The sequence below is a fragment of the Lingula anatina genome, chromosome 1 (genome assembly GCF_051362555.1).
Source record: "Lingula anatina isolate TDL-2025a chromosome 1, LinAna3.0, whole genome shotgun sequence".
In the NCBI taxonomy this organism is placed as follows: domain Eukaryota; kingdom Metazoa; phylum Brachiopoda; class Lingulata; order Lingulida; family Lingulidae; genus Lingula; species Lingula anatina.
In genome coordinates this window covers 7,189,243-7,217,136 of record NC_141767.1, presented here as the reverse complement: position 1 = coordinate 7,217,136, position 27,894 = coordinate 7,189,243, and the positions used below count along the sequence as shown (strand labels likewise).

Genomic DNA, 27,894 nt, shown 5'->3' with positions numbered 1-27,894 from the left:
GGCGGTATCGCCTCTCTGATCCTCTAGTTTCAAATTATTTTAAATTGTCTTCAGAAATAAAAGGGCTATATTGAATTGATAATGTGGAACTCTTCTTACTATTCTGTGTTTCTCTGCCTCCCTCTGCCATTCATTAAAAATGCGCATTCCTGCTCTCAACTGTTTTTCTACCTCTTCTGCTTGGTGAATAACTTCTCGAGTACTTTCCCATGTCTTTAGTTGGATCACATTGTTCACAGTATCATTTAGATGCAAGATTGCAATCGCAAGTTCATCAAGCTTGAAATGAAGAGCGTCTGCATTATGTTCACCTCCCCAGGGTAATTGCTGGCCAAAATCTTCACATTTCTGCTGTAAAGTTAATACATGTTCTAGATATAATGCATGGAATTTCCCAAAATACTGCATTTTCTCTTCATGGTCCCTGGTTTTCTCATGACTGTTTCTCTGCCTGGCTTGCTCTACCTTTGGGTCAAAGATGTGGGTGGGCTGTGCACTACCTGACAGGTGCCCTGCCTCATCCAGTGAGGCAAACTGGATGTCTGTGCTTTTAGTAGGTTCCCATGATAATTGACTCTGATACAGATATGGTTGGGGTGAAACATTGGGCATGGTTGAATTTGCAGTATCATCAGTTGGGATGGGAGAAACTGATCTCATCTGCTGTGATGCTTGATTTTCTACATTTGCTTCCCAATCTTGAGTTGTAGGGGCAGTTGAGAAGTAAACTCCACAACACCCACACATAGTGTTATCAATACTGATGTGTTCTATAAGATTCGGAAGGCAGTTGTCCTTGGTTGACTCGGATGCTCTCTGATGATGATTTTGTCTCAGTTGCATGAACTTCCTGCACGCTCGAATTACTAAAAGACAAACAACAAGCTTCTTTTCTATCTCAAGTCTTTTTGCTGACTTTTCTGCATCTAAGATCTCTTGCTCATCAACTTCCTCCATCTCCTCCCCATAGATTTCAGCTTCCTTTCCTGTATCTGAGTAGCTGTTTGCTGTGGCTTGAACATCTATGAGAGGCATGTTATATGTGGGGCAGAAAGATGCAGGTCTAACTGGATGATTGAGCAATCCCTTTGCAGTGCTGGACTTTTTACCAATTGCACCCCACACGTATTGATACAGACACTGGTCTCTATGACGCAGTGCTTCTTGCAGGACTTCTACAATACCGTGGAGCCCACTTGCTTCTTTTGCTGCCTTAACCCTCATGTAGAGCCTCTGTGGCAAAACTTCTCTGTCGAGTCTGATGGAGTTCAAGGATCTGCGGATCAGGACTTCACAATCAGGAGGCAAGGCTTGGTTGGTGTTGCACAAGAGAGTAAGCATCAGAACTAGGGTCCGTTCTGTCTCCCCACTCCTGATGTATGCAACAGATGAGAAAGCATCTTCAATCACATTGAACTTTGGGTTGTGATTACCACAGAGTATCTTCACCATGGTGACCATCATCCTAGCAACGACGGGGTACCACTCCCTAGGCCAAGTGCAGTGAGTCAGGCTCATCCACATGGCATACTCTCCATCCCTGATGAAGTCATAGAGAGACAGCTGAGCCAGGTACCCTGACGGCAAGCACAGGACAACACCAGGGGTGGTTTTAGCTACCATGCTGAGGAATAAGGTAGTGGCCAGCTCCATCATCCAAACCTAGCAAATATAAATATCAATTTATAAGTGAAAAATTTACAGAATATTTTGAGGTACATTTGAATCACAAAGTTACAAATCCATTTAGGATCTTTAACGGAAAAGGTAGGACCAAATAAGATTATCATTATTCAAATAATATTATTTAAAGTCATGGTTAAGTCACAGGTTTATTGTAAAGGTAATTCAGAAATATACAAAACATATCAATCTTATAACTGCATGGCTAAACTAAATCATTACATCTGCATACAGAGAAAACATGAACAAAATTGATATATCATCAAACCTACGGTATTGGCAATAGAAGGCATCAGTGGCTCTGTAGCACGGTCTGCAAGTATTTTGATGAAGTTAGGCACCAGTGCTTTCATGGCAGTTATGGGGTCCAGTTTGCTATGGAGCTCTTTGGAGAAATTAATAAACCTGCTCATCAAACTGATGAACATGTGTTGGTTCCCCCTTAATCCTCCGTAGAGCATACCAATGTGCTTTGGCACTTTATGTGGGGCAACTGACTTACTAGCTTCTGCTGAGTAGCCATCAGCAGTTTTTGTAAGCATTCCTTTCAAGTCATCAATTTTGACCTTAAGCAGGCGCTGCACATTGTAGATCAACAGGAACAAATCTGTGTTGGACAACTGGTCTTTAGGACACTTTGTCCACTCATACTTTGCCCATCTCTTTAACTGATCTTCTACAGCCAAGCTTCTAATCTTTTCCATCACTTTCCTGGCTTCAACAGGAAGAGAGCACAGATTCCTGTGGTGACCCTGAGCAGGAAAAAGTAATTTGTACAAAGCCAGGCAAGACCCAAACTTTCCACCAAGCTCTTTTCTGGGCCTCAGGTCTTCAAGTTGCCTTTTGATGGTGTCCTTGTGAGGCTGCTCACATGCCCATTCTACTGTAGAATCTAAACGAATGAGTCTGAGGATGCTATCCAAGTGGTGCAGCAGGTGATCCCTTTTAGGTTCTTGCCTCAGTTTAGAACATGATCCAAGTTCTTGACATTGCTGCCCAGCAATGAAGTCAGAGCAGATCTCTTGCTTTTTCATGTGGCTCCACATCATTGCACGACACTTGTTTACACCATTGCCAACTTTCCTAAGAAGATCTTGGCACATTTTGTCGTGAACTAAATTCTTTGGCACATGTTCTTTGTCCAAATCTTTAGAAAGCAGGAGGTCAATCCTGGCAGCCTCACTGGTCTTCACTTTCCTAACTTGCTCCCTATCCCCCTTTTCTATGCCATAGTACAGCTCACAGATGTCAAGCATAGCCCTGTCAGCTTGAGTGTGCTTTACTGGACTTTTCTGCACAATGCAGAGGAGGTTGGCAATCATTTCTACAGCATCCCGTACTGGCAAAACGTGTACGGGTAACAGCTCTGGAACTATGTCCATTAACACCTCAACCACCTCCACCTGTCCACCAATGTTGTGATTTTTCTTGAAAAGTTCAGTAGAGATTTTTAGGAGCCCAAAATCTTTTCTCAACTTGGCAAGATACAGCTGAGCTTCTGCCTGCCCATTACTATTTTCACAAGCAGAGAAGAGCTTTTCAGCTTCTTCCAAATTCTTCAGGATGTTTTCCTTTATTGTAGGACTGGACATATTCTGCAGTTTCATCCTGCTGCTTATCATGAGACACTCTGCTCTGAAATGTGGATCATCCAAGCGCTCAGCATACTCCAGTGCCTCCTCAATTTTGCCCTTTGACTTCAGGAACTTTGCAGCTTCCATGGACTGACCTATAATTTTTCATCAGTTCAGAATTATATGTAAACATAAAGCTTTTTTCACAATTAAGAAGTCTTTATCTACCCAATATCCAGCAGCAATGTGACACCATTTTTTAGGTTTTTATGGTTAATACACCATGTAAATTCTGAAATTGTCATCTACTAGAAACACAACTTACTTGTGAATATAATTTCTAACCCTATTTAAATACTCACCATTCCTTTTATACAAAGCAGCAACACCAGCTATGTTGTTTCTTTCTTTGAGAAACTGAAGTTGTCTTTCAAAGGGAAGGCATGATAGGGCTGCATTCATGGCATCATACTCTTCACGATAAAAATGCAATTTTGCAGCTTCGAAGCAAAGATAGCTCATGCTATGAAGAGGACTTGGGGCTCCATTTACTAAAGCCTGTGGCAGCATCTTTCCGTGAGACTTGTATTCCTACAGGAATGAATAAGAAAATCTCCTAAATCTCTCCATCTCTCTCACTGTATATTCATAGACACACCCTTGCATGCATGCACAATTGCATCTACATACATACGTAAGTAGAATTCTTCTTTTATGCACACATGCTCTTATTAGGAGTTCCAAGTCAACAGCCTATCGTGAAACTGCATTCTGTGACATCTCCTCACCTTTACTTTAATGTCATATCTTTCACAGACATCTGCTGCTTTCTGGAACTGATCCACTGACACATGTATCTCAATGGCTTTCCTGAAGTCAGAGGATTGCTCATAACAATTGGCAGCATTCTGGTAATACTTGACTTTTTTGTAAAGGACAGCTGCATCCCTGAACTAGAAAATAATTGGATAGAGTCACATAAAAAATCACTTCAAAAGAATCACAAATTTAAAGCTAAAATTTAAAAAGTAATAAAGTGTCTTTCATTGTTATGCATAAAAAGTATTTATAATTAATGTATCAATTTGCCAAAGCATTAACCCAGCGGGCACTCAACGTTGATTCAACATTGAGGATAGGTTGAGATGATGTTGATCCATCAATATTGATAGATCAACAAGATCTCAACATTGAATCAACCTTTTCTTGTCAACCAATTGTCAATGTTGATAGATCAACAGGGTCTCAACATTGATTTAACCTTTTCTTGTCAACCAATTGTCAATGTTGATAGATCAACAGGATTTCAACATTGAATCAACCTTTTCTTCTCAACCAATTGTCAATGTTGATAGATCAACAGGGTCTCAACATTGATTTAACCTTTTCTTGTCAATCAGTTTTCAATGTTGATAGATCAACAGGATTTCAACATTGAATCAACCTTTTCTTCTCAACCAATTGTCAATGTTGATAGATCAACAGGGTCTCAACATTGATTTTACCTTTCTTTGTCAATCAGTTTTCAATGTTGATAGATCAACAGGGTCTCAACATTGATTTTACCTTTCTTTGTCAATCAGTTTTCAATGTTGATAGATCAACAGGATTTCAACATTGAATCAACCTGTGTTTGTAAACCCTTTGTCAATGTTGACATATCAACTGGATCTCGACATTGGATCAACCTTAACTTTATAACCTTAACCATAACCTTGATAATAGTTTTAAATGATTATCTCACTAGAGAGGTATGATTGATATATTGATTCAACCTTGATGGTTCAACATTGATTCAATTTCATAGTCAACGTCATATCAACATAGTTTCAACGTTGACTGTCAACATTGATTCAACATTGATACCTCAAGGTTGATTCAACCTTGATGGTTCAACATTGCGTCAACTTTCATAGTCAACGTCATATCAACATAGTTTCAACGTTGATCATCAACGTTGATTCAACATTGATTCAATGTTGATTTGCCCGCTGGGAAAGAGTATGCCTATTTCTAAACACAATTTTTTCGAAAATGAAAATTATTGCACACCTTTGCCATCTTCTCAAACAGTTTGGCTGCCAATAGGAACTCCTTTGCATTGTACAGGCACTTGGCTGCCTCAGATGGCATACTACACTGCAAGAACTCTTCAGAGGCCAGGAGAAACTCCTGTTTCAATTTGTGGGGGGTTTCTCTCAGTCTCTCGGCACTCAGAGCTCTTGCTTGAGCCAAGGACCTTCTTTCCAGGACTTCCTCACCACCTATTATGTTTACATTCTCAGGTAAGATTTATATCATTTTCATTATAAAACTATAAATGGCACCCTGAGCTTCAGAGCTAACTTGACACTAACCTTTTCACTGTAGCCTATCTCCATCGTGTCAAGTAACCTCTGACGAAAATAGTTTGACCTAGTTTATATAAGCCAATCAAATCCATGTTTCAAAATTTTTCACCAAAGTTTGGTGAAAACGCTGATTGGTTGACCGTCAATCGGCAATCCTCGGCTGATTCCGCAAGCTCCATACTAACAACATAGTTATTGTCGAGTGCGGAGACATCCGAGTAGTTCCGAGTGTATTACCGTACACAAAGAAAGCAAGGCGAGTGACTACGAAAAAGAATGTGTTAAGTTATCTCTTGATTCTTTGCAAAATATGAGTAAATCGGAATTGAAACCATAGGGTCTAGCAGTTTGAGGCCCTGCATCATTATCTACTGAGAGACGATGTATATTTGCGTGCTGCCCACAGGTTACGGCAAGTCCCTGATATTCAGCCTTATCTTTGATTGGTCCGGATTTGAACAAAGCGCGCTTTGACTCGTTCGCGTTCATTGGCTAGATCGTTTAATGAGTCATTGAGTGCGGGCTTTTAAATTTGATTGGCGGGCGGCGGAGGCAATCGAATCTGGTCAGAGGTTACTTGACACGATGAAGATAGGCTACAGTGAAGGAGGTTAGTGTCAAGTTAGCTCTGAAGCTCAGGGTGATAAATGGAAGCTGAGTGCATAAAAATGAATAAGTGTACGATAATAGTTTCGATCAGCAGGTCTCGTAAAAAAGATGAATGTGTAGTCTGTGAATCTGTTCATTGGGTCTTTGCAAGATTACTAGTATAAGCAACATCCCAAATCTACAACATTTCACTAGGTGTCTTAATTAGTGTTTTCATACTAATATATATATATATATATATATATATATATATATATATATATATATATCCTACCTCTTCTGTAACATTTAGCAGCTACTTGGTACAACTTGTGATTATAGAAATAATCACCTCTCTTCACCCACTCCTCTGCTGTAGAAGTACATGTAAACATTGCAGATGACAGGCCTGTTAGAAATATAGATATACATCTACAATCAAGGTGCATAAATGGAGATATAGCCATGAAACATTAAATCTAATTGGGTTTTTTCTAAAAATTAATTAATATTCAAATCCAAGACAAATTAATATCTGTATAAATATTTAGGAGGAGAGTTTCCATCTTTCTCCATGATCATGCAATCATACATGTAGGACCAATCATACAATAAAATTGGTTTCTAGAAAAATAAACTAAACATAATATGGTTACCCTTTCAGGCAAACACAAAGGATGGCTCATTTCAATATCCTGCTCCCCCTCCCCACATCAGTTCTTCTTTTCTTGTAATAAGGTGTGTGTGTTTGTGTGTATGTGTGTGCAGGTGCATGGGTGCATGCACGCCCCAAGTCTGTGCAAGCATTTGAAGTGGACTTTGTGAGTGGGTAGTGTAATATTTGTCAATATTACTGGTATGCCACCTAAAATTAACAATTACTTAAGCGACCCCGGTTATTAATTTTTCTATCACAAAAGCTGCTCCACATGTTTTTGCAGTTTATGAAGTTTCCACCATCTTGCATGAGATGGCTTGTCTCTCGTCTTTTGTTTAAAGACATTACATGGTGTCAGAGTCCAGGTGTAACATGAAAATCTGACTCCCATGAAAATCTGACTCCCCCAGTCAGATTGTCATAATGAAAATCTGACTCCCCCATGAAATTTGACTCCCCCTCCACAAAACTTAATAAATCTTATTTCATTTTATGTATATAACTGTGATCTTGTAGTATGTAAAATGGAGGATACATTGGCACTTTTTGTTTGTAGTTTGCAGATGAAAATTGTCATGAAAAAATAAGAAAACAAGGCAGCAAAGCTGTCAAATGTACAGACAAAAAACAGAAAATAAAGATGCAAAAAAGATCATTTTGTCAATTTTGATGCAATTAACATAACGTCGTGTTCTGCTTTCTAGAGATCCGCATGCAGTGTCCTCTCTCTGAGTACTGACTACTGACTTCTACCTTTATTTCTATCTTTATATACCTTCACATATATAATTACATTATGTATATTGGCTTCCCAGCCAGGTGGGTTGCCAGAGTGGTCACTTTAATTCAATTACACATGCGATAGGGAAGACTTCCAGACTGAGCACTAAATGGCTTCTACTAGTGGACAATAGGTTGATAACTTAAACTGATTGATCAAGGTGAATAATATAGTTACAAGGCAGAGGACCATTCCTAAATACATTTGAGGTGGATGTATTTGTTAATCAAAGATATGGCTTCTTGTTTAATTGAGTTACCTAGTGTGACTTAGAAAAGACTTCTTTAAACTTGACCTGTAAACTGATTATATAAGTATACATCCTAAAAACATTTAACCCGCACATCTATATAATTCACGACACATATTGTTATATAACAACCTTATAAACTTCTGGAAATTAGACTGAATGTAATGGAATTGATCATATTTATAGTTGCTATTTCAATGAAAAGTTGAGAAAACCGAAAATTCATTTAAGGCATTAAATTACAAGTATGACACAATAATAAATAATGCTTATAATAGCACTGTCAGTCAACACTGAATTTTAATCATGCACAACAGGTAACATGGTCAATAACAGGAGCTGACCCAGAGATATTTTCTGACAGTATTCCAAAGTACCTATGTTGATCCATCCTCCATTTTGATGGTCTTCCAACAGAAAAAAAATAGATACCAGTCAATATAAACTTAATAACCTGACTGTTTTCCGGAAGACCCAGAAGATGGTCTCAATCCACCCCTTCAATAAGATTACAGTTTCAGGACCATGAGAGTTCAAATTCACATGATGAAAGTCTCAATATTTGAAAAATGATGACAGTGCATAAAATAATATTACATAAGTAACATAATGTTTAAAGACATAAAAAACAATACAACTGCTTATGTGGAAATACAGAAAATGTGCAGAACCTCAGGTGGATGAGAGTTAAAACTCACAAATGCAAGTGTTTGAGAGAAAAAAAAAAAAAATATATATATATATATATATATATATATATATAAAATTCCAATGAAGCTGCTATTCAAACTTTTAATCTTTGAGTTTGATATATATATATATATATATATATATATATATATATATATATATATATATATATATATATATATATATATATTAAAAACTTATTTGCAATATCAACCGTCAATATCAACCGTCAGGTACAACATCTTTGTCGTTCACATGCCAATGTCCACTACATGGACAATGACAACATAACTGATAGGAGAGACCTATTTGCATGGGATGGCATTCACCTCACCCCGCATGGGACCAGTACGCTGGCAAGAAATATTAAGGATGCAACAGGACAGCCAAACCCCCGCACCACACCTAGACATGGCCACAGCCCCAGTGCTACCTACAGTCACCAGCATCGCCAGCACCATAGGAACCACCGCAAATGGAATCAAACACCTAATCAGTGGAATTCCCCCAAGGAAAAGGGTAACTCTATCGAGAATGAATTGAAACTACTACGTGAGTGTTTAAGCAAACTGGAAACTAAAATCTGCTAAATGTCAAACACTTATGAACACTAGTGTAATATGGAACTGATTAAACCAATAACAACCAAGTAAGTGTCACTAATACAGAAAGAAAAGCTGAAATGTAAGTACCTATGCTCCCTCTTATGGTAACAATCCGTTCCTTAATGATGAAAATGTCAGATCATTAAAGGAAAAAGCATTGTAAATTATGAAGTATAAAAGTAGCTTAGTGAAATTGGAAATACATATCGGACAGAGATATATTAATGAGTGTGTAGAAGCACAGACATGTCTCAAGGAACATAATCAAGAAAAACTATTAAGAATATTATACTTTGTTTGGAAATGTAACGGCTTAATAGTTAAATATTGCATTGTTAGAAGTTAAAGGTTATAGTTTATATGTATAAGTATAGCATTATGGTTAGGCATTAAATTTACTTTTCTTGAGTCAATATACCAATTACAAAATGTTACGTATAGGCATGCGGAATGTTAGGGGACTTGCTAAAAAATTAAGTGATGATAATTTCATTTCAACAGTTCAAAGCTTTGACATATTTGTTTGCGTAGAAACTTTCAGCACTATAAGATCTAAAATAGCTTTACCTGGTGGCACCCACGGCCACACTGAACAACTCAGAAAGAAAAAGAGAGTTAAAGGCAGACCCTCTGGGGGTATAGTAGTATATTACAGAAAAGAATTCATAAAGGGAATCAAAGTGCTTAGAAGCAAGAGTGAAAATCTGTTGTGGATTAAACTAGCAGGTGAACACTTTGGTTTAGAGGATGATTTATTCCTATGTGCAGTTTATATTAAACCGGGCAATTGCCCCTCAGATGAAGAAACCCTAGAAATACTTGAAGATGAAATTGCAACTTACCAATCATATGGGTCAATTTGCTTAATTGGAGATTTCAATGCAAGAACGGGGACACTACCTGATTTCATCAAAGATGATACCATGTTTGGAATTCAAATGACTGATAGTTATCCTACAAACAGATTTTCACAAAAGAGAAATAATGTTGATACAATAGTCAACTCGCAAGGAAAGGCCTTACTTGAATTATGTAGAAGTAGTAACTTAGGGATACTCAATGGTAGAACTAAAGGCAACTCTCTCGGATATCCAACTTGTTATAATATACATGGGTGCAGTACAGTTGATTATGCAATCACAAACGATGGACTGATGAGCAAAATTATGTATCTCACAGTATTACCTATTGATTATTTATCAGATCACTGTCTGTTAGACCTTGCAATTCACACCACCGGTATCAAAGAATCATCTCCAACTCAATCATTACAAAATTTCAAAGACCGTTACATCTGGGAAACAGATTCAACTGAGAAATTTTTAAAAGCTCTTGAAAGTGAGGACAGCTTAAAACAAATCAGTCTAGCACAAAACAAATACTTCCCCTCGTCTAAAGAAGGATTAAAAAGTGCCTGTGATGAATTAACAAATATAATTGAAAATGCTGCAAACTTGTCTTTGCGTAAAAAAGTCAATAACATAAGCATGAGATCAAATAAACAAACAAAAAGAATAAAAAAACAACCATGGTTTGACATTCATAGTCAAGTCATTGAAGTCAGAAGAAATATAAAACACCTTGGTAAACTACTACAAAAAAATCCACACAATAACTACATCTCGCAAACCTACCACCTAGCTACAAAGAAATATAAACAACTAGTAAAGCAAAGAAAGAATGAGTACAAAAATGCCATCCTAGACAGACTACTAGTATCTGAAAAAAGCAATCCTAAAGAATTCTGGCAGACACTTAAAAAACTAAAGGATAGAGAAGAAAATAACAACATAATAAGTCCTGAGACTTGGCAACTACACTTCCAACAACTTTGTGGAACCCCCCCTACTGATGATCACAGAATAGATAAGGAAATAAGTGAATATGAGAAAAAAGAAGGAGACCCTGTCCTTAATAACCCCATAAGCATTAGAGAGGTAAAAACAGCTATAAAAAAATTGAAAAATGGAAAAGCGGCTGGTGAGGACTCTATCAGAAATGAAATGTTGAAAAGTGGTTCAATATACTTAGTGGGACTAATAACAAAAATATTCAATTTAGCAATGAACACATCTGAAACTCCTGATGTGTGGAATCTGGGTATAATACTGCCGCTATATAAATCTGGAGAACGAACTGACCCATCAAATTACAGAGGTCTTTGCATCACCAGCTGTCTTGGAAAGCTTTTTAACTGCATATTGACTAACAGACTCACACTATTTTTAGAGTCCAATGAGAAATTAAGTGAGGAACAAGCAGGGTTTAGACCTGGTTATCGCACGACTGACCATATATTCACCTTAAAGTCAATTATAAACAAACATATGAATCAGAACAAACGTGTATTTGCCTGTTTCGTCGACCTGCGAAAAGCTTTTGATACAGTCTGGCATAAGGGTCTTATGCTGAAATTACTGAAAATAGGTGTCAGAGGCAAAATTTACAAGTTGATAAAGTATATGTACAGCAACACAAGACTAGGCGTGTCAGTTAATTGTGGCTACACCCAAACATTCATATCTAAAATAGGTATAAGACAAGGAGATAACCTTAGCCCAGTCCTATTCAACATCTTCATTGATGATTTAAAAAGTGAACTCTACACAGACAATAGTGCAAAGGAAGTTGAAGGGTTAAAACACATTTTATATGCAGATGACCTAGTCTTGCTATCACAGTCGAAAGAAGGACTTCAAACTCTTCTTAACAACCTTGAAAATTACTGTAAGCAGTGGAAACTAAAAGTTAATGAAAACAAATCAAAAATAATAGTGTTCAACAAGTCTGGTAGAATTGAACCACACACCTTCTTTATAAATAGCAGACCAATAGAAATAGTCAAACAATACTCATACCTCGGGATAGTCTTTACTAACACAGGATCATTAAAACAATCAATTGAAAATCTCAAGCAAAAAGCCCTGAAAGCCATGTTTACTCTAAAGGGAATACTAGCATCGCAAGAAATTTCATCACCCATACTTATCATGAACCTTTTCGACAAGATGATTAAACCCATTCTCTTATATGGATGTGAAATCTGGGCCCAAGAAATCTTCACAGAGAAAAAAATATCATTAAATAAAATAAACAAAATGCCCTTTGAACAAATACATTTAAAGATGTGTAAATGGGCACTTGGTGTGAGAAGGTCAGCTAGCAATAATGCCTGCCGTGCAGAACTTGGGCGCCTCCCATTATACTTGGACATTGTTAAATTAGTATTAAGATACAGTGAAAGGCTGAATAACCTTCCAGAGCAAAGAATTGTTAAGCAAGCATACAATAGAGAACAAGCAAAAAGGGAAAAAAACTGGTTTTGGGCAATGTCAAACTTGGCTACATGTTGGGGATTAAATCACTCAAATTCAACACTAACTGTCAATAAAATTCACAATAACCAAAATCTAGAAAGTGACATAACCATCAAAATAAAATCAGATTTTTGGGAAGAGTTACACAGAGAGGAAAATAATAAGCTGAGGACATACAGGAAAATTAAACATCAATATGAACCCGAACCATACTTGAAAATGAATATTTCACGCACCCACAAAATACTTTTGGCAAAAATGAGAATTAGTGACCATGACCTAGAAATTGAAAAAGGGCGGCATACAATCCCAAAAACACAACTTTCAGAACGAAAATGCCCTCATTGTAATGAGGTAGAAGATGAAATACATTTTTTCCTAAAATGCGCCCATCACAAAATTGAAAGGAAATTGCTGTTTGAATGCATACCAGAGGTAAACTTGCAAGGTCTAACAGACGAGGTCAAACAGCTTGACATCATTCTAAACCCACCCACTGAGCAGAGTGCGATTGCAGTAGGGAATTTTGTAAGTAAAATTATGAAAAAACGTAATTAACTGGAAGTGCACAAATGATTTCATGCATCTCACCTGCATATTAAGAGAATGTATATTGTGTAACATTATATAAGTATAATTTTTTTTCTCTCTTTCATTTACTTACTATCATTACTATCTTTTCGTATGTATAATGTATAGTAGTTAGAGAGCCTCTAAATGTAAAAACATTTCAGTGCTCAATAAATTATTAAATTATTAATATTAAACAAAATTTACCTGCATAATTATCACTGCTTCCTTATTATTAATCTAGCAGAGAGCTTAACCTTTGGGAGTTTACAGGGAAATATCAACAAGTGTGCTTTATGTAATCTCATTTAATGGCCTATTAATTAAGCAAATGAATTTATAACTCTTAACTTAGCTAAGTGATACCCAAGGGAAATTTACAGACTAACCCTCTCAAAGGTCTTTCAGGCCCATAAGTCACAACTTAAGAAAAGCACAAAACAATAATGCACAAAATAGGAGACTACCAATTCTGATGCAATAATACATTATGTTTAACTGCACAGTCAACATCAAATTTTAATTTTGCACAACAGGTAACACCGACAAAAGTAAAAGCATAAGGCTTCAGGCCCATCAGAGTTCAAGTTTATACTTAGAAAGTGCCAGAATGAGAAAAATGAAAATTTCACACAAAATTGGAAAAAAATTCAATAATAAATGATAAGCCAATTGACCTGGCTTTCTAATTTGAACTGCATGCCAATCCTTAAAATCATACTTATAAGTTAAATATAATAATAAGTAACACAGTTTTCTTTTCATAATGTTTGCAGTAGCAGTGCAAAAAGAATATTGTCAATTTTGATGTAAAATTACATAATAAATTATAGAATAATTATCACCAGTTTTTGATTATTTACTATAAATAGCATGGACATGTAGAAAATTTGATTACCATTCGGCTTCATGTCCATGGGAGCTCCGAGTCCCACAATGAATATGCCAAGAAGATAATGAATATTTCACTAAAATGTATAACTTCCAGAAAAAAAAGCCAATTAGACTGCTTTTCCAACTCAGGCTGCATTTTAGTCTTGTGTTTCTTTTTTGAAAGTTTGACAGTCATAAGTAACACGGTTTTCCCATAATGGTCATCATGGCAGCAGCACCAAAAATTGTGTTTTCTTCTATTTTGATGCAACATTACATAATGCTTAATGGCATAATGACCATCAATTATTGATAATAAAATATACGTGTCATGGATTTTCAGAAAATGTGACTAGCATGGGTCTTCAAGCCCGTGGAGGTTCTAAGTCGCACCTTGAAAATGCCAATAAGTGAAAAATTTAAGTTTCACAAAAAACTGTTAAATTGCCAAAAAAATTTACCAAACAGACTGCATTGCCTACTGAAGCTGTTTTTTAGACCCATGTTTCTTTCCTGTAAGTTTGAGATCAGTAAGTGACATGACTTCCCTTAAATGGTCATCATAGGAGCAGTGCCCAAAATAGGGGTTTCTTCAAATTTTGATGCAACATTACATAATATTTAACAGCATAATGACCATCAAATTTTATTAATAAAATATTAGTAACATGGACATTCAGAAAAAGTGACAAGCAAAGGTCTTCAGGATCATGGAACTTCAAAGTCACACCTTGAAAATGCCAACATGTGAAAAATTAAATTTTCACAAAAAACTGTTTAACTGCCAAAAAAAATTACCAAACAGACTGCATTGCCTACTGAAGCTGTATTTTAGTCCCATGTTTCTTTCCTGTAAGTTTGAGAACAGTAAGTGACATGATTTTCCTTAAATGGTCATCATGGGAGCAGTGCCCAAAATAGGGGTTTCTTCAAATTTTGATGCAATATTACATAATGTTTAACAGCATAATGACCATCAATTTTTAATTATAAAATATTAGTATCACGGATATTCAGAAAATGTGACTAGCAAAGGTCTTCAGGCCCATGGAACTTCAAAGTCACATCTTGAAAATGCCAAAATGTAAACAAGACAGCACTGTTCTGAAATGGGTTTATTTCCATTTTTAACACTTTTTTAACATAAAACAAAATAAACATTTTCCTGCCATTTTTATATGACCAACTAAGAAAATTGATGAGATGGGAAAAGTATCAATAGAACAGTGTTAAATGTCCAATTTGCTCCATTCGCAGATTCTGAACATAGTGGATGATTGAATCTGACAAACTGCAATGATATGAGTTTATTTCCATTTTTGACACTTTATTACACAATACATAATATCAAGTTTACCATCATTTTTACATAATCAACTAACAATGTTGTAAAGATGCAGGAAATATCAAACAAACACTTTTACGTATCTTATTAGTTCAATAATGAGACTGTTAACATGCCTAAAAATTGAATCTGAGGAAATGTGAAAAAACAGCATAACTTCTAAAATAATGGCCCGATTATGCTGATTTTCAAACTCAACCTGCGTTTTAGTAAGATTGACCACTCCTGTGAGTATAATGACAATTGGCCAATCTGTTTTTCTTATATTGTGTTATCAGAGTTGCATATATGTTGAAAAAAGTGAAAAAACAGCATAACTTCCCTTAAAATGGCCCGCTCATGCTGACTTTCGAACTTGACCTGCGTATTATGAATATTCATCAGTTTTGTAAGTTTCATGAAAAAAAGTAAATTTGGTTTTCCACTTATCGTGTTATCGGTGCTGCATATATGCTGAAAAAAGTGAAAAAACAGCATAACTTCCTACAAGTCACCCGATCACGCTGATTTTCGAACTTGACCTGCGTATTATGAACATCCATCAGTTCTGTAAGTTTCAAGCCAAAGGTAAAACGGTTTTCCACTTATCGTGTTTACGGTAAAAGTGCACGCCAACGGCGACGACAGACGCAGGTGATGGCTATATGTACAGACACATCTGTGTCTGTACATAAAAACAGCATAAATTCCCTAAAAGTGACTCGATCATGCTGATTTTCGAACTTGACCTGCGTATTATGAATATTCATCAGTTCTGTAAGTTTCAAGTCAAAAGGTAAAATGGTTTTCCACTTATCGTGTTATCGGTGCTGCATACATGCTGAAAAAAGTGAAAAAACAGCATAAATTCCCTAAAAGTGACCCGATCATGCTGATTTTCGAACTTGACCTGCGTATTATGAATATTCATCAGTTCTGTAAGTTTCAAGTCAAAAGGTAAAATGGTTTTCCACTTATCATGTTATCGGTGCTGCATATATGCTGACAAGGCAGCAAAGCTGTCAAATGTACAGACAAAAAACAGAGAATAAAGATGCAAAATAGGTCATTTTGTCAATTTTGATGCAATAATAAATAATGCTTATAATAACACAGTCAGTTAACACTGATTTTTAATCATGCACAACAGGTAACATGGTCAATAACAGGAGCAGATCCAGAGATATTTTCTGACAGTATTCCAAAGTATCTTTGTTGATCCATCCTCCACTTTTGATGGTCTTCCAACAGAAAAAAATTGATACCAGTCAATGTAAACTTTAAAATCTGACCGTCATCTGAAAGACCCAGAAGACGGCCTCAATCCACCCCTGCAATAAGATTACAGTTTCTGGACTATGAGAGTTCAAATTCACATAATGAAAATCCCAATATTTGAAAAATGTTGACAGTGCATAAAATAATATTACATAATGTTTAAAGACATAAAAACCTATGCAACTGCTTATGTGGAAATACAGAAAATCTGAAGAGCTTCAGGTGGATGGGAGTTGAAAATGCCAGTGTTTAGAAAAAAAATTAAAAAGAAAACACACACAAAAAAAAATTCCAATAAAGCTGCTATTCAAACTTTTAATCTTGCTGTATTAACATGATAGGAATAACCCCAACGTGTTTGAGGATAATAAGGCACTGTTATTCATCTATAGCATTAATGTTGGCATTACACAATTTTTTTTCTTTTGTAAACTTATTTGCAATATTAAACAACATTTACCTGCATAATTATCACCAATTTCTAATTATGTGACACAGTTAAGAGAGCTTAACCTATAGAAAATGGGTCATTTTGTCAATTTTGATGCAGTAATAAATAATGCTTATAATAGCACTGTCAATCAACACTGAATTTTAATCATGCACAACAGGTAACATACTCAATGACTGGAGCAGCTCCAGAGGTATTTTCTGACAGTATTCCAAACTATATTTGTTGATCCATCCTTCACTTTTGATGGTCTTCCAACAGAAAAAAATTGATACCAGTCAATGTAAACTTTAAAATCTGACCGTCATCTGAAAGACCCAGAAGACGGCCTCAATCCACCCCTGCAATAAGATTATAGTTTCTGGACCATGAGAGTTCAAATTCACATAATGAAAATCCCAATATTTGAAAAATGTTGACAGTGCATAAAATAATATTACATATTGTTTAAAGACATAAATACCTATGCAACTGCTTATGTGGAAATACAGAAAATCTGAAGAGCTTCAGGTGGATGGGAGTTGAAAATGCCAGTGTTTAGAAAAAAATTAAAAAGAAAACACAAAAAAAAAAAAAAAAAAAAAAAAAAAAATCCAATAAAGCTGCTATTCAAACTTTAAATCTTGCTGTATTAACATGATATGAATAATCCCAATGTGTTTGAGGATAATAAGGCACTGTTATTCATCTATAGCATTAATGTTGGCATTACACAAATTTTTTTTCTTTTGTAAACTTATTTGCAAATTAAACAACATTTACCTGCATAATTATCACCAATTCCTAATTATGTGACACAGTTAAGAGAGCTTAACCTATAGGACTTGAATGGGAAATCTCAACGTGTGTTTTATGTAATCTTATTTAATGGGCACTTGAAAATCAATTAGGCAAGTAATTTTATAGCTCTGAATTTAGCTAGTGATTATCCCAAGGGACAATTACCACCATCCATAAACAGTAGCCCCATATAGCACTCCATAGAGCTGCATTGCTTCCAAAACAGAAAACAATCACCCTGATTTCCAACACAAGCTACACTTCAGTCCTATGAAACTTTTCAGTAAGTTAGAATATCATAAGTAAAATGGTTTTTCTTTAATGGTCATCCCAGCAGCGATGTCCAAAAAAGTTTTTTTTTTCATCTTTTATGCAATTTAACATAATGCTTAACAGCACAATGGCCATCAATTTTTAATAATAAAGTAAATGTTTCATAGCTATTCAAAAGATGTGACTAGCAATGGTATTCAAACCAATGGAAGTTCAAAGACTAAGTCACACCTTGAAAATGTCCATATGTGAAAATTTTAATTGTAACAAAAAACTATATAATTTCCAAGAAAGTTAACCGATATAACAGGTTTTTCAACTGAAGCTATAATTTAGTGCTATGCTACATTTCTGTAAGTTTGAGAAGAGTAAGTGACTTGGTTTTCCTTTAATGGACACTGTGGAGGCATTGTCTAAAATGGGGTTGTCTTCAATTTTGATGCAATATTACATAATGCTTAACAGCATAATGACCATCAATTTTTAATAATAAAATAAAAGTATCATGGATATTCAGAAAATTTGACATGGAAAGGTCTTCAGGGCCATGGAAGTTCAGAGTCACAACTTCAAAATGCCAAAATGTACACAAGAGATAACTGTACTGAAATGAATTTCTTTCCACTTTCAACACTTTTTTTACATATATCAAAATAATCAATTTACTGTCGTTTTTAAATGATCAACTAAGAAAGTTGTTGACATAGGAAAAATATCAATAGAACAATTTTAAATGTCCAATTTGTTCCGTTCTGAGATTCTGAACATGGTGAATGATTGAATCTGACAAACTGTAAAGATATGAGTTTATTTCAATTTTTTGACACTTTATTACACAATGCACAATAACAGGTTTACCATCATTTTTATATAATCAACTAACAATATTGTTAAGATGCAGAAAATGTCAAAAGAACACCTTTACATTACTAATTAGTTCACAAATGAGATTGTTAACATGCCTAAGAATTAAATCCGAGGAAAAAAGACATATACAAAAAAGGGCACAATTTCACCAAAACAGAACTGATCAAGCTTATTTTCGAACCTCATCTGTATTTTAGTAAATCTGATCACCCCTGTGAATTTCAAGACAATTGGCCAATTGATTTTCCTTGAAATGTGTTATCGGTGTTGCACATATGCTGAAATAGTGAAAAGACAGCATAACTTCCATAAAAATAGCCCGATCAGACGAACTTGACCTGCGTATTAAGAATATTCATCAGTTCTGTAAGTTTCAAGCCAAAAGGTAAATTGGTTTTTCACTTATCGTGTTATCGTTGTTGCATTTATGCTGAAAAAAATGAAAAAATAGCATAACTTCCACAAATATGGCCCGATCATGCTGATTTTCGAACTTGACCTGCGTATTATGAATATTCATCATTCCTGTAAGTTTCAAGCCAAAAGGTAAAACAGTTTTTCACTTATTGTGTTATCGGTGTTGCATTTATGCTGAAAAAAATGAAAAAATAGCATAACTTCCACAAATATGGCCCGATCATGCTGATTTTCAAACTTGACCTGCGTATTATGAATATTCATCGGTTCTGTAAGTTTCAAGCTAAAAAGTAAAATGGTTTTCCATTTATCGTGTTATCGGTGCTGCATATATGCTGAAAAAAGTGAAAAAACACCATAACTTCCCTACAAGTGACCCGATCATGCTGATTTTCGAACTTGACCTGCATATTATGAATATTCATCGGTTCTGTAAGTTTCAAGCCAAAAAGTAAAATGGTTTTCCATTTATCGTGTTATCGGTCTGCATATATGCTGAAAAAAGTGAAAAAACACCATAACTTCCCTACAAGTGACCCGATCATGCTGATTTTCGAACTTGACCTGCGTATTATAAATATTTATCAATTCTGTAAGTTTCAAGCTGAAATGAAAAACAGTTTTCCACTTATCGTGTTATCGGTAAAAGTGCACGGCGATGGCGACAGTGACGACGGCGACGACAGACGCAGGTGATGGCTATATGTAAAAATAATAAAATAAAAAATGTGCACATAATGAAAATTTGACTCCCCCATGAAAATTTGACTCCCCCTCCACAAAACTTCATAAATCTTATTTTATTTCGAGTATATGACCAGGGGCGGATCCAGAGAAATCTTCTGACAGTCTTCCAAATTATCTTTGTTGATTCGTCCTCCATTTTTGACCGTCTTCCGACAGAAAAAATTAGACACCCGTCAATGTAAACTTGAAAATCTGACCGTCTTCCAGAAGACCCAGAAGACGGCCTAAATCCGCCCCTGATGACTGTGATCTTGTAGTATGTAAAATGGAGGATACATTGGCACTTCTTTTAGTTTGCAGGTGAAAATTGTCATGAAAAAATAAGAAAATTAAAAATGTGCACATAATGAAATTCTGACTCTCCCACGCCGATGAGAATCCAGAAAATGATGATTTTATTGCAGTGGTATGACATTATGGTCAAATACAGGCAAGGCAAAGAAATGCACATTTCTGAAGCCCTCTCAAGAGCTTTCCTACCCCCTGTCAAGGAGGAGGATATCCAGGACATGGTAAACATGTTATCTGTAAGCTCGGACAAGTACACCAAGATCAAGTGAGCTTCACAAAGTGAACTCCACCTACTTCATGATGTCATTGTTAAGGGATGGCCAGACACTAGAACGGAAGTACCGTTTGAGGCTTGACTACTGGAACTCAAGAGACCGGGTACATACGGATAAAATTTAGTCCCAAAATATTACACGTCCCTATTCTCCCGTTACCGATAGATACATAAAGGAAAAACGGAAAAAACGTCTTTTTAGATTTAAATACCGATAGATCCATTTTTTTACTGCTGTCCTATATATTTGCGTTCCTATAGATACAACGTCCTCATAAACCCACGTCCTTTAAATCCGCATACCTATAGATCCACATATTTTTAGATCCAAATACCGATAGATCCGTTACAGGTACACTATTGCTCAAAATAGTTGGTATACTACTCAGTACATAAAATGCACTTCTTTAAAGCGACAGTGCACATATTAATCCTTCCAGCAATATATTATTCTACTAGATCGTTTTCACACAATACTCTGTGAAAGAACATAAAAAGAACAAAAATGTGTTCTATATTTCACAACGATTAATGTTCTAGCGTCAGAACACTGTTTAAAGCGTTCTTAAAATGTAACATTCAAACACGTAAAAAGTGTTCTGAATTTACATGTAAATGTGTTCTAAACAAAACAAAACAAAACAAAACAAAAAAAAAAAAAAAGAACAAAAATGTGTTCTATATTTCACAATGCTTAGTGTTTAGGTGCCAGAACACTGTTTAATGCGTTCTCAAAATGTTATATTTGCACACTTGAAATGTGTTCTGTTTCATGTTTACGACGCGTTCCCGAACTTTAGAGTGTAGACGCTAACGTACACGTATGTCTTGTTTGAACACCTAATAAATATATAAATACATTAATAAATGAATAAATAATAAATATCAGGTTGTGATTAAATCAGATCACTAAGTGGGTCAGTATTTGCAGCCAGACTATCACTTGAAAGCCTCATACCTGTACCACAAGTTGATATGGGCCTTTTAGCCGATTACGATGTCAGATAGATGGATCTAGCGGTACCTGGATCTAAAGATACGTGGGTTTATAGGAATCTGTTGGTGGATCTATCGGAACGTAAATTTAACGAGACGTAAATCTATTAAGACCTGTATGTATAAAGACGTATCTATCGGGACGAATATTTTATTGGGACGTTTATCTATATGGCGGACCCCAAGAGACCTACTGTTAGTCCTTGACCAAATCGTCTACAAAGGACTCCGAATTGTGATTCGCGACGAAATGTTGAAACTAGTGCATGAAACCCACTGGCCCAGAATGAACACTGACATTGAAACGCTCGTCGGAAATCTCAGACATGTGTGGAATAACAAAGCCAACAGGTAGCTGAACTGCTAAAACCTAAACTACCATAGAGTATGGTAGGTGGTGATATGTTCGAGTTTGAATCATCTCTCTACATATTACTAGTTGACTGCTACTCGAAATACATCGGCGTGATAAAGCTGGACAGTCAGTCATCGTCGTCGGTAATTAAGGCCTTAAAGTCAGCATACTGATGTCATGGACTACCTAATACCCTGAGAACAGATAATGAGCCAAAATTCAGCTCAGCAGAATTTCGGAATTTCTGCATTGACCCTGGTATTAGTCATAAGACATCCTCTCCACACTTCCAAATCTCAAACAGTGAAACAGAGAGGGCCATACAAACCGTAAAGAGGCTATGGAAGAAGTCTAAGGACAAACGCTGTTGGACTACAGGATGACGCCACTGGACGGAATACATCTGTCTCCAGCCCAGCTTGGGATGGGAATACATCCTAGGAATACCCTACCTGTGTCAAAGGACATACTGAAACCCAGTGTGCACAACAACAAAAGGGTCCAAAGTCACTTCAATCAGCAGAAAGAATGACAGAAGTTCTATTATGACATTAACAACAGAGGAGTGAAGGAGTTGCCTCCCCTCAATGTTGGGGACAGTGTTCGCATTTACCCTAATCTGAATTCCTCGCCCAAGGTCTGGACCCCAGGAACTGTCGTAACAAAACACGACAAGCCTAGATCATATGTTGTTGAAAGTGGTAATCGTGTTGGCGCAGGACTGCAATAAAGATGTCTCCTCAAACTCGCATAAGAACCATCGCCAGAAAGACAAAATATGAAGAAATGTAGGACCCTGTGCAGGAGCTTATGAGGGACAGATTCTGCACAGGTGTGCACAACAAAGATTTAAGGGAGCTGCTGCTTCACCATTTTAAGGATGATGGCCACACACCACTCACGTTTGAAGAGCAACTAAATAAAGCAAAATCATGGGAAGCTGCACATAACACCAACATTAGCATAATGCAGTCTATACGTATAGAGGAGCAGGTAAACCTCACGTGGAAGAAAAATCTTCCTTTTAACAAAACCACACCTGAAGCTAAATGCAGGTGGTGCGGTGACACTCGCATCCCCAGGAAAGATTGCCCCGCATCAAAACCAGGATCCTACTGCACTAACTGTTACATGACTGAAAACCACCATGCTGTAGTCTGCAGGTCAACTAAAGACATTTAAAGCATATTTGATTCCAAACGTCATAGGCAAAGGAAACCAGTGGCTTCAAGAGACAACTAGAGGATCAGAGAGGTGATACCGCCTCTGAATATTGTACCACCAGCTGGAGCAAGCGCATTCGTATAGACCCCCACATACACAAAATAAGGGACACAGCTACCAGTCTTGTGCTTAACAAGCTGTAAAAATGCAATCAACAAGAATTTTCAAAATATGCAAAAAATATATATGACTAAAAATGGTACAATCAAAGTTAAGTTCATCGTAAGGTAGGTCAAAGGTCAATTTCAAGGTCAGATTTAGATTGCCAGTATATGACTACCTATTCAAGTTCAATAGTAACTATGGACCTATCTCTGCCAGTTTTGGAGATAAAAGGGAACCAAAATTTGCAAAGTTCAGTTCATGGTGAAAAGTAGGTCAAAGGTCAATTTCAAGGTCACATTTAGATTGCCAGTATATGACTTCATATTCAAGTTCAATAGTAACTATGGACCTATCTCTGCTAGTTTTGGAGATAAAAGGGAAGCAAAATTTGCAAAGTTCAGTTCATGGTGAAAAGTAGGTCAAAGGTCAATTTTAAGGTCACATTTAAATTGCCAGTATATGACTTCCTATTCAACTTCAATAGTAACTATGGACCTATCTCTGCCAATTTTGGAGATATAAGGGACTTAATGTTATAATTTTGGAGTTACCATAATGTGCCATAAATTTCCTACAGAAAAAATTAATTAAAATAAAGAAAAGGTCATTTTGGTCAAAATTCTTGAAATGGGAGGTGCTCTGAAGTTAAAGATGTTCAAATTTGATGAAATAATGTCATTTTTGACCACAAGTTGTCTGCTTTGCCAAGCCTTATGTTTTATTTTTCCGGAGTTCAAAATTTATTATCCATTACCGTACTGCACATTTTGCTTTCACCACCAATATGTACTTTTTGATACAGCGTAACTTGAAAACCGTATGGAATACAAAAAAGCGGAGACCACCTTCAGTGTTGGGCTTTACATGCTCTACAAAATGCAAAAAAGAATGGGTGTTTAGCATTAACGGTTCCCGAATTAGAGACAGTTTTCAGTTTCGGTATCTTATGGCCACTTCTCCCGTGAAAATGCACCGATTTACCCCAAATTCACGGAGATGAAAGATGACCTGAAGGGTAACACTTTCCAATAATATTATTGGTTAAGACTGTGTGGTGTCTGAATAACAGGGCAAATAATTTTTTTTTCGTAAAAAAATTCATTTTTTTGAAAATTTTGGCCCATTTGACCTTGAAATAATGGTCAAAGGGCAAATCTAAGGGCATATTTGAAATCTACACATATGACTTTTGGAAAGCCGTCTGTAGAAATTTTTCCCATAATTCCTTCCGTAGGGTAGATAATTAGCATTTTTTTTGCCATTTTTAGACAAGGGTGCATTGCAATGAGTGCCACACCTAGACCCCAAAAACGACAAAGCCCAAATTTTACGTGGAACGAGTTGAGAATATAGGTGACCTAAATCCAAGAGATGGGTACGGGGGCCCTTACCGTCTAGGAGGAGAAGCGGTAATGGTAGCCATCCGGCGGAGCCCGCAGAGCCGCAGGAGCCGGCGGAGCCGGCGGAACGATCCAGACGGGACTAAAACCATGTGTACCGCCAGCGCTAACGCTGGTGGTACAATAAGCCAACCCATGCAACTACGCTAGCAGAGTTAGACTCCGACAATGACTTCCTGGTTCATTCTTTTGATGTTTACTCACTTCAAGATACCTCAGCCCAGGATGACAAGTATTTCACTTGGCTTCCTGTAACATTGAAAAATGGTAAAACCAGAAAAATGCTCATGCAGGTTGATTCAGCTGCAACCTGTAACATCTTAACATCATCTATGTATGAGAAAATAGACTGACCAACTATTACCGTCTAAACCGGTAAATAAGTTCTCACATGTGAGGGTGCCAACTGCTTTGAAATTCTTGAATTTCAAGTTATAAACTCAGCAGACATTCCCAACAAGCCAGCACTACTTAGTGGTAAAGACAGCGAAAGACTTGGACTCATCAAGTTTCACCACAGTCACACACCATGAATATTGAAGCCCCAGTGAATATGAATCGCCAGGTACTTGCAGTGTCTAATACTACGGTAATGTGCCAAGCATTTCGACGGGCCCAGTCAATCCAACCAAAAAATTATATAATAAAATTAATTTTTCTGGGCTCAAACATTTAGTCCATACGTCAAAATCATGCAACAGAATTTTTTTCTTGTACGATTGTTCAACCACATCGTCGACAAGGCTCGGTAAATTTTCAAGCCAGTGAAATAGATGCTGCATGTCTCGGCCCCAATAAAATTTTTGGGAATAATAAGCAATTTGTTTTCAAGTTTGATTGAAATATATATGCAGGGGAAACGTTCTTGAAGTCAATGCCGCGAGATCCTACATTTACTACAGTCGACTGAAAGATCAGTGAGACCGACCGCCTAGACTTCTTGGCTCCAAATATCACACGCTGTCAAAATCTGACGCGTGTAGCTATTCACCGACATGGATAACTGTTTTGTCAACAATAAAAATGACGTCTTCCTTATTAGAAAAAAACAGTAACTTATATGGCGGTGAAAAGCGGAGTTTCACAGAGAGTTCCACTGGGTATTTACATTACCTGTGAGTCACTTTTTATTTCCCCAGATGCATGAAACATTGTGTTTGCTCAATTCTCACGTCAAATTATAAATGCATCTGTTTTGTGTAAATAATGGCAATTAAATGCTTATTTTACGTTCGGGTTGTATCAGTTGGGATTTCAATATGCACCGTGGCTTGTGCACAGGGAGTGTATATATGTAAGAAAATCGGAAGAGTGCCAACAAGATATGTCTATCGGCACAGGTAGGCTCAGTAGATTGCCTTTTCTCAATATGTTTCAATATGACATGATTTTTAAATTAAATACTGAAAAGTAATTTAAAGTTACACTGAATTCCGTTTGAGTACCACTTGGGGCAATTGAATTTTCTTCGGAAATGCGTACGTCTATGCCGAGCAAGCCTTGCGAGTTGAAAACAACTGACCTCAGACTGGTAAAAAATATCTCAATTTGGTTGATTTCAGTTGACATATTAAAATTCAAATAGGGCGTACGTAGATCACATAACTGGTTTAAGTCCACTAAAGCTACCGGTTTTAAATTATAAGTGACCAGGCATTGTTTGTCTCCGGGGGAGTGCGTCATGAAAGTGATCGCCAGTGAGGGAAATAAATAGATAGAAATTATGAACTGTCGTCTGTTTGAATCTCAAGTTATGTTAGCACATATTGTACACAGCAAAATAAAATTTCAAAAGAAGGATAAAACGTGCTTGAAACACGTGTCAGGTGAAAATTGCGGCTTATCTTGCGTTACACTTCCGGAATGCAATACTTCCGGTAAGATGGACGTTTTGGCAGATGCCCCTAACAACCCGACGATATCAAAGATTTCCATTGCTATATCTTAATCAATTCGACCAAACTGACATTTCCATGAAATTAATTAATCTTAGTAGAATTGTTTGGCATATTACCGTACTCCCCTATCTCCTGGTTAAATCACCAAGAAACAACTAATTTCCAGCTACATGGAAAACTTCGAAGGACTAGGCAAGTTCTGCCAACCAGTGCACCTCAGACTAGATCCGAATGTCACACTAGTCCATGCTGGATGGAGTCCATAGACTACCTGTAGCCAAAATCGAAAAAGTGAAAAATAAGCTCGATAAAATGGTACAGAATGGAAAGCTCAAGAAAATTGAAGAGCCAACTGAGTGGTGCAGTAACATGATGGTGAGAGAAAGACAGAGACCCGAGGGCACCACCAAAATACGCATATGCCTTGAGACCAGTCAAACAATCAACAAAGCAATTATTGTTCCAAAGTACCAAATACCCACAACAGAAGAGTTGCTCTCCAGATTGGCAGGGAAGAAATTCAAGACACTCTCCATCTTTGATGCACTTGATGGATTCACACAGATAGAGCTTAATGATGCATCGAGTGAGTGCACTACCATGCATACACCTTGGGGACGATATCGTTGGTTACGCCTACCATATGGTATTAGCTGTGACCCAGAAGAATTTCATTTAAGAATCCATAAAATACTCGAAGGACTGGACAATGTCTACTCTATTGCTGACGATATCCTTGTTGTAGGACAAGGCAACACACGAGAAGAAGCAAACAAAAAGCATGACCTCAGTGTTTTAGCCCTCATGGAACGAGCAAAAACTCACAACCTCAAGTTAAACCCTGACAAAATACAGTACAAATTACAGAAGATAACGTTCATGGGCTCAGTCATCACAGAAAAAGGCATCTACCCAGATCCAAACAAGGTCAAAGCCTTAAGAGAAATGCCTAGACTGGAAGACAATAAAACTCTTCTAAGGTTCTGTGGCATGGTAAACTACCTAAATGCCTTTTGTCCAAACCTGTCCCAGACAATACAACCACTATTTGAACTGACCAAAGAGGATCATGAGTTCATATGGTCAACCATACACCAGGCGGCATTCATATCAGCAAAACAATTGATAGCAACAGCACCATGTCTGGCCTACTTTGATAGCAACAAGGAAACTGTATTACAAGTAGATGCATCACAAAACGGCCTTGGGGGAGCACTTCTCCAACCCAACAGCAAAGGAATACTGCATCCAGTCGCCTTTACGTCCTGTAAGAT

The 27,894-nt window shown here is 36.8% G+C and overlaps 1 protein-coding gene and 1 long non-coding RNA gene across 3 annotated transcripts in view; both read right to left on the bottom strand.

The window, feature by feature from the left end:
• LOC106170176 (TPR and ankyrin repeat-containing protein 1-like) overlaps positions 1 to 27,894 on the bottom strand; it is a 55,422-nt gene that overhangs the window by 2,680 nt on the left and 24,848 nt on the right. For both annotated transcript variants that reach the window (XM_087014432.1, XM_087014438.1), the window contains 6 exons: positions 6,492 to 6,605; positions 5,310 to 5,521; positions 4,046 to 4,210; positions 3,620 to 3,848; positions 1,956 to 3,412; positions 100 to 1,662 (listed from right to left, as the gene is read on the bottom strand). In XM_087014432.1, coding sequence (XP_086870558.1) covers positions 100 to 1,662; positions 1,956 to 3,412; positions 3,620 to 3,848; positions 4,046 to 4,210; positions 5,310 to 5,521; positions 6,492 to 6,605 — 3,740 coding nt within the window. The remainder of the gene's footprint in view (positions 1 to 99; positions 1,663 to 1,955; positions 3,413 to 3,619; positions 3,849 to 4,045; positions 4,211 to 5,309; positions 5,522 to 6,491; positions 6,606 to 27,894) is intronic.
• LOC147763890 (uncharacterized) lies at positions 16,900 to 19,223 on the bottom strand. Its single transcript, XR_015334925.1, has 2 exons — positions 17,756 to 19,223; positions 16,900 to 17,002 (listed from the first exon to the last, which is right to left on the bottom strand). It is a non-coding gene; the product is annotated as an uncharacterized LOC147763890 (long non-coding RNA).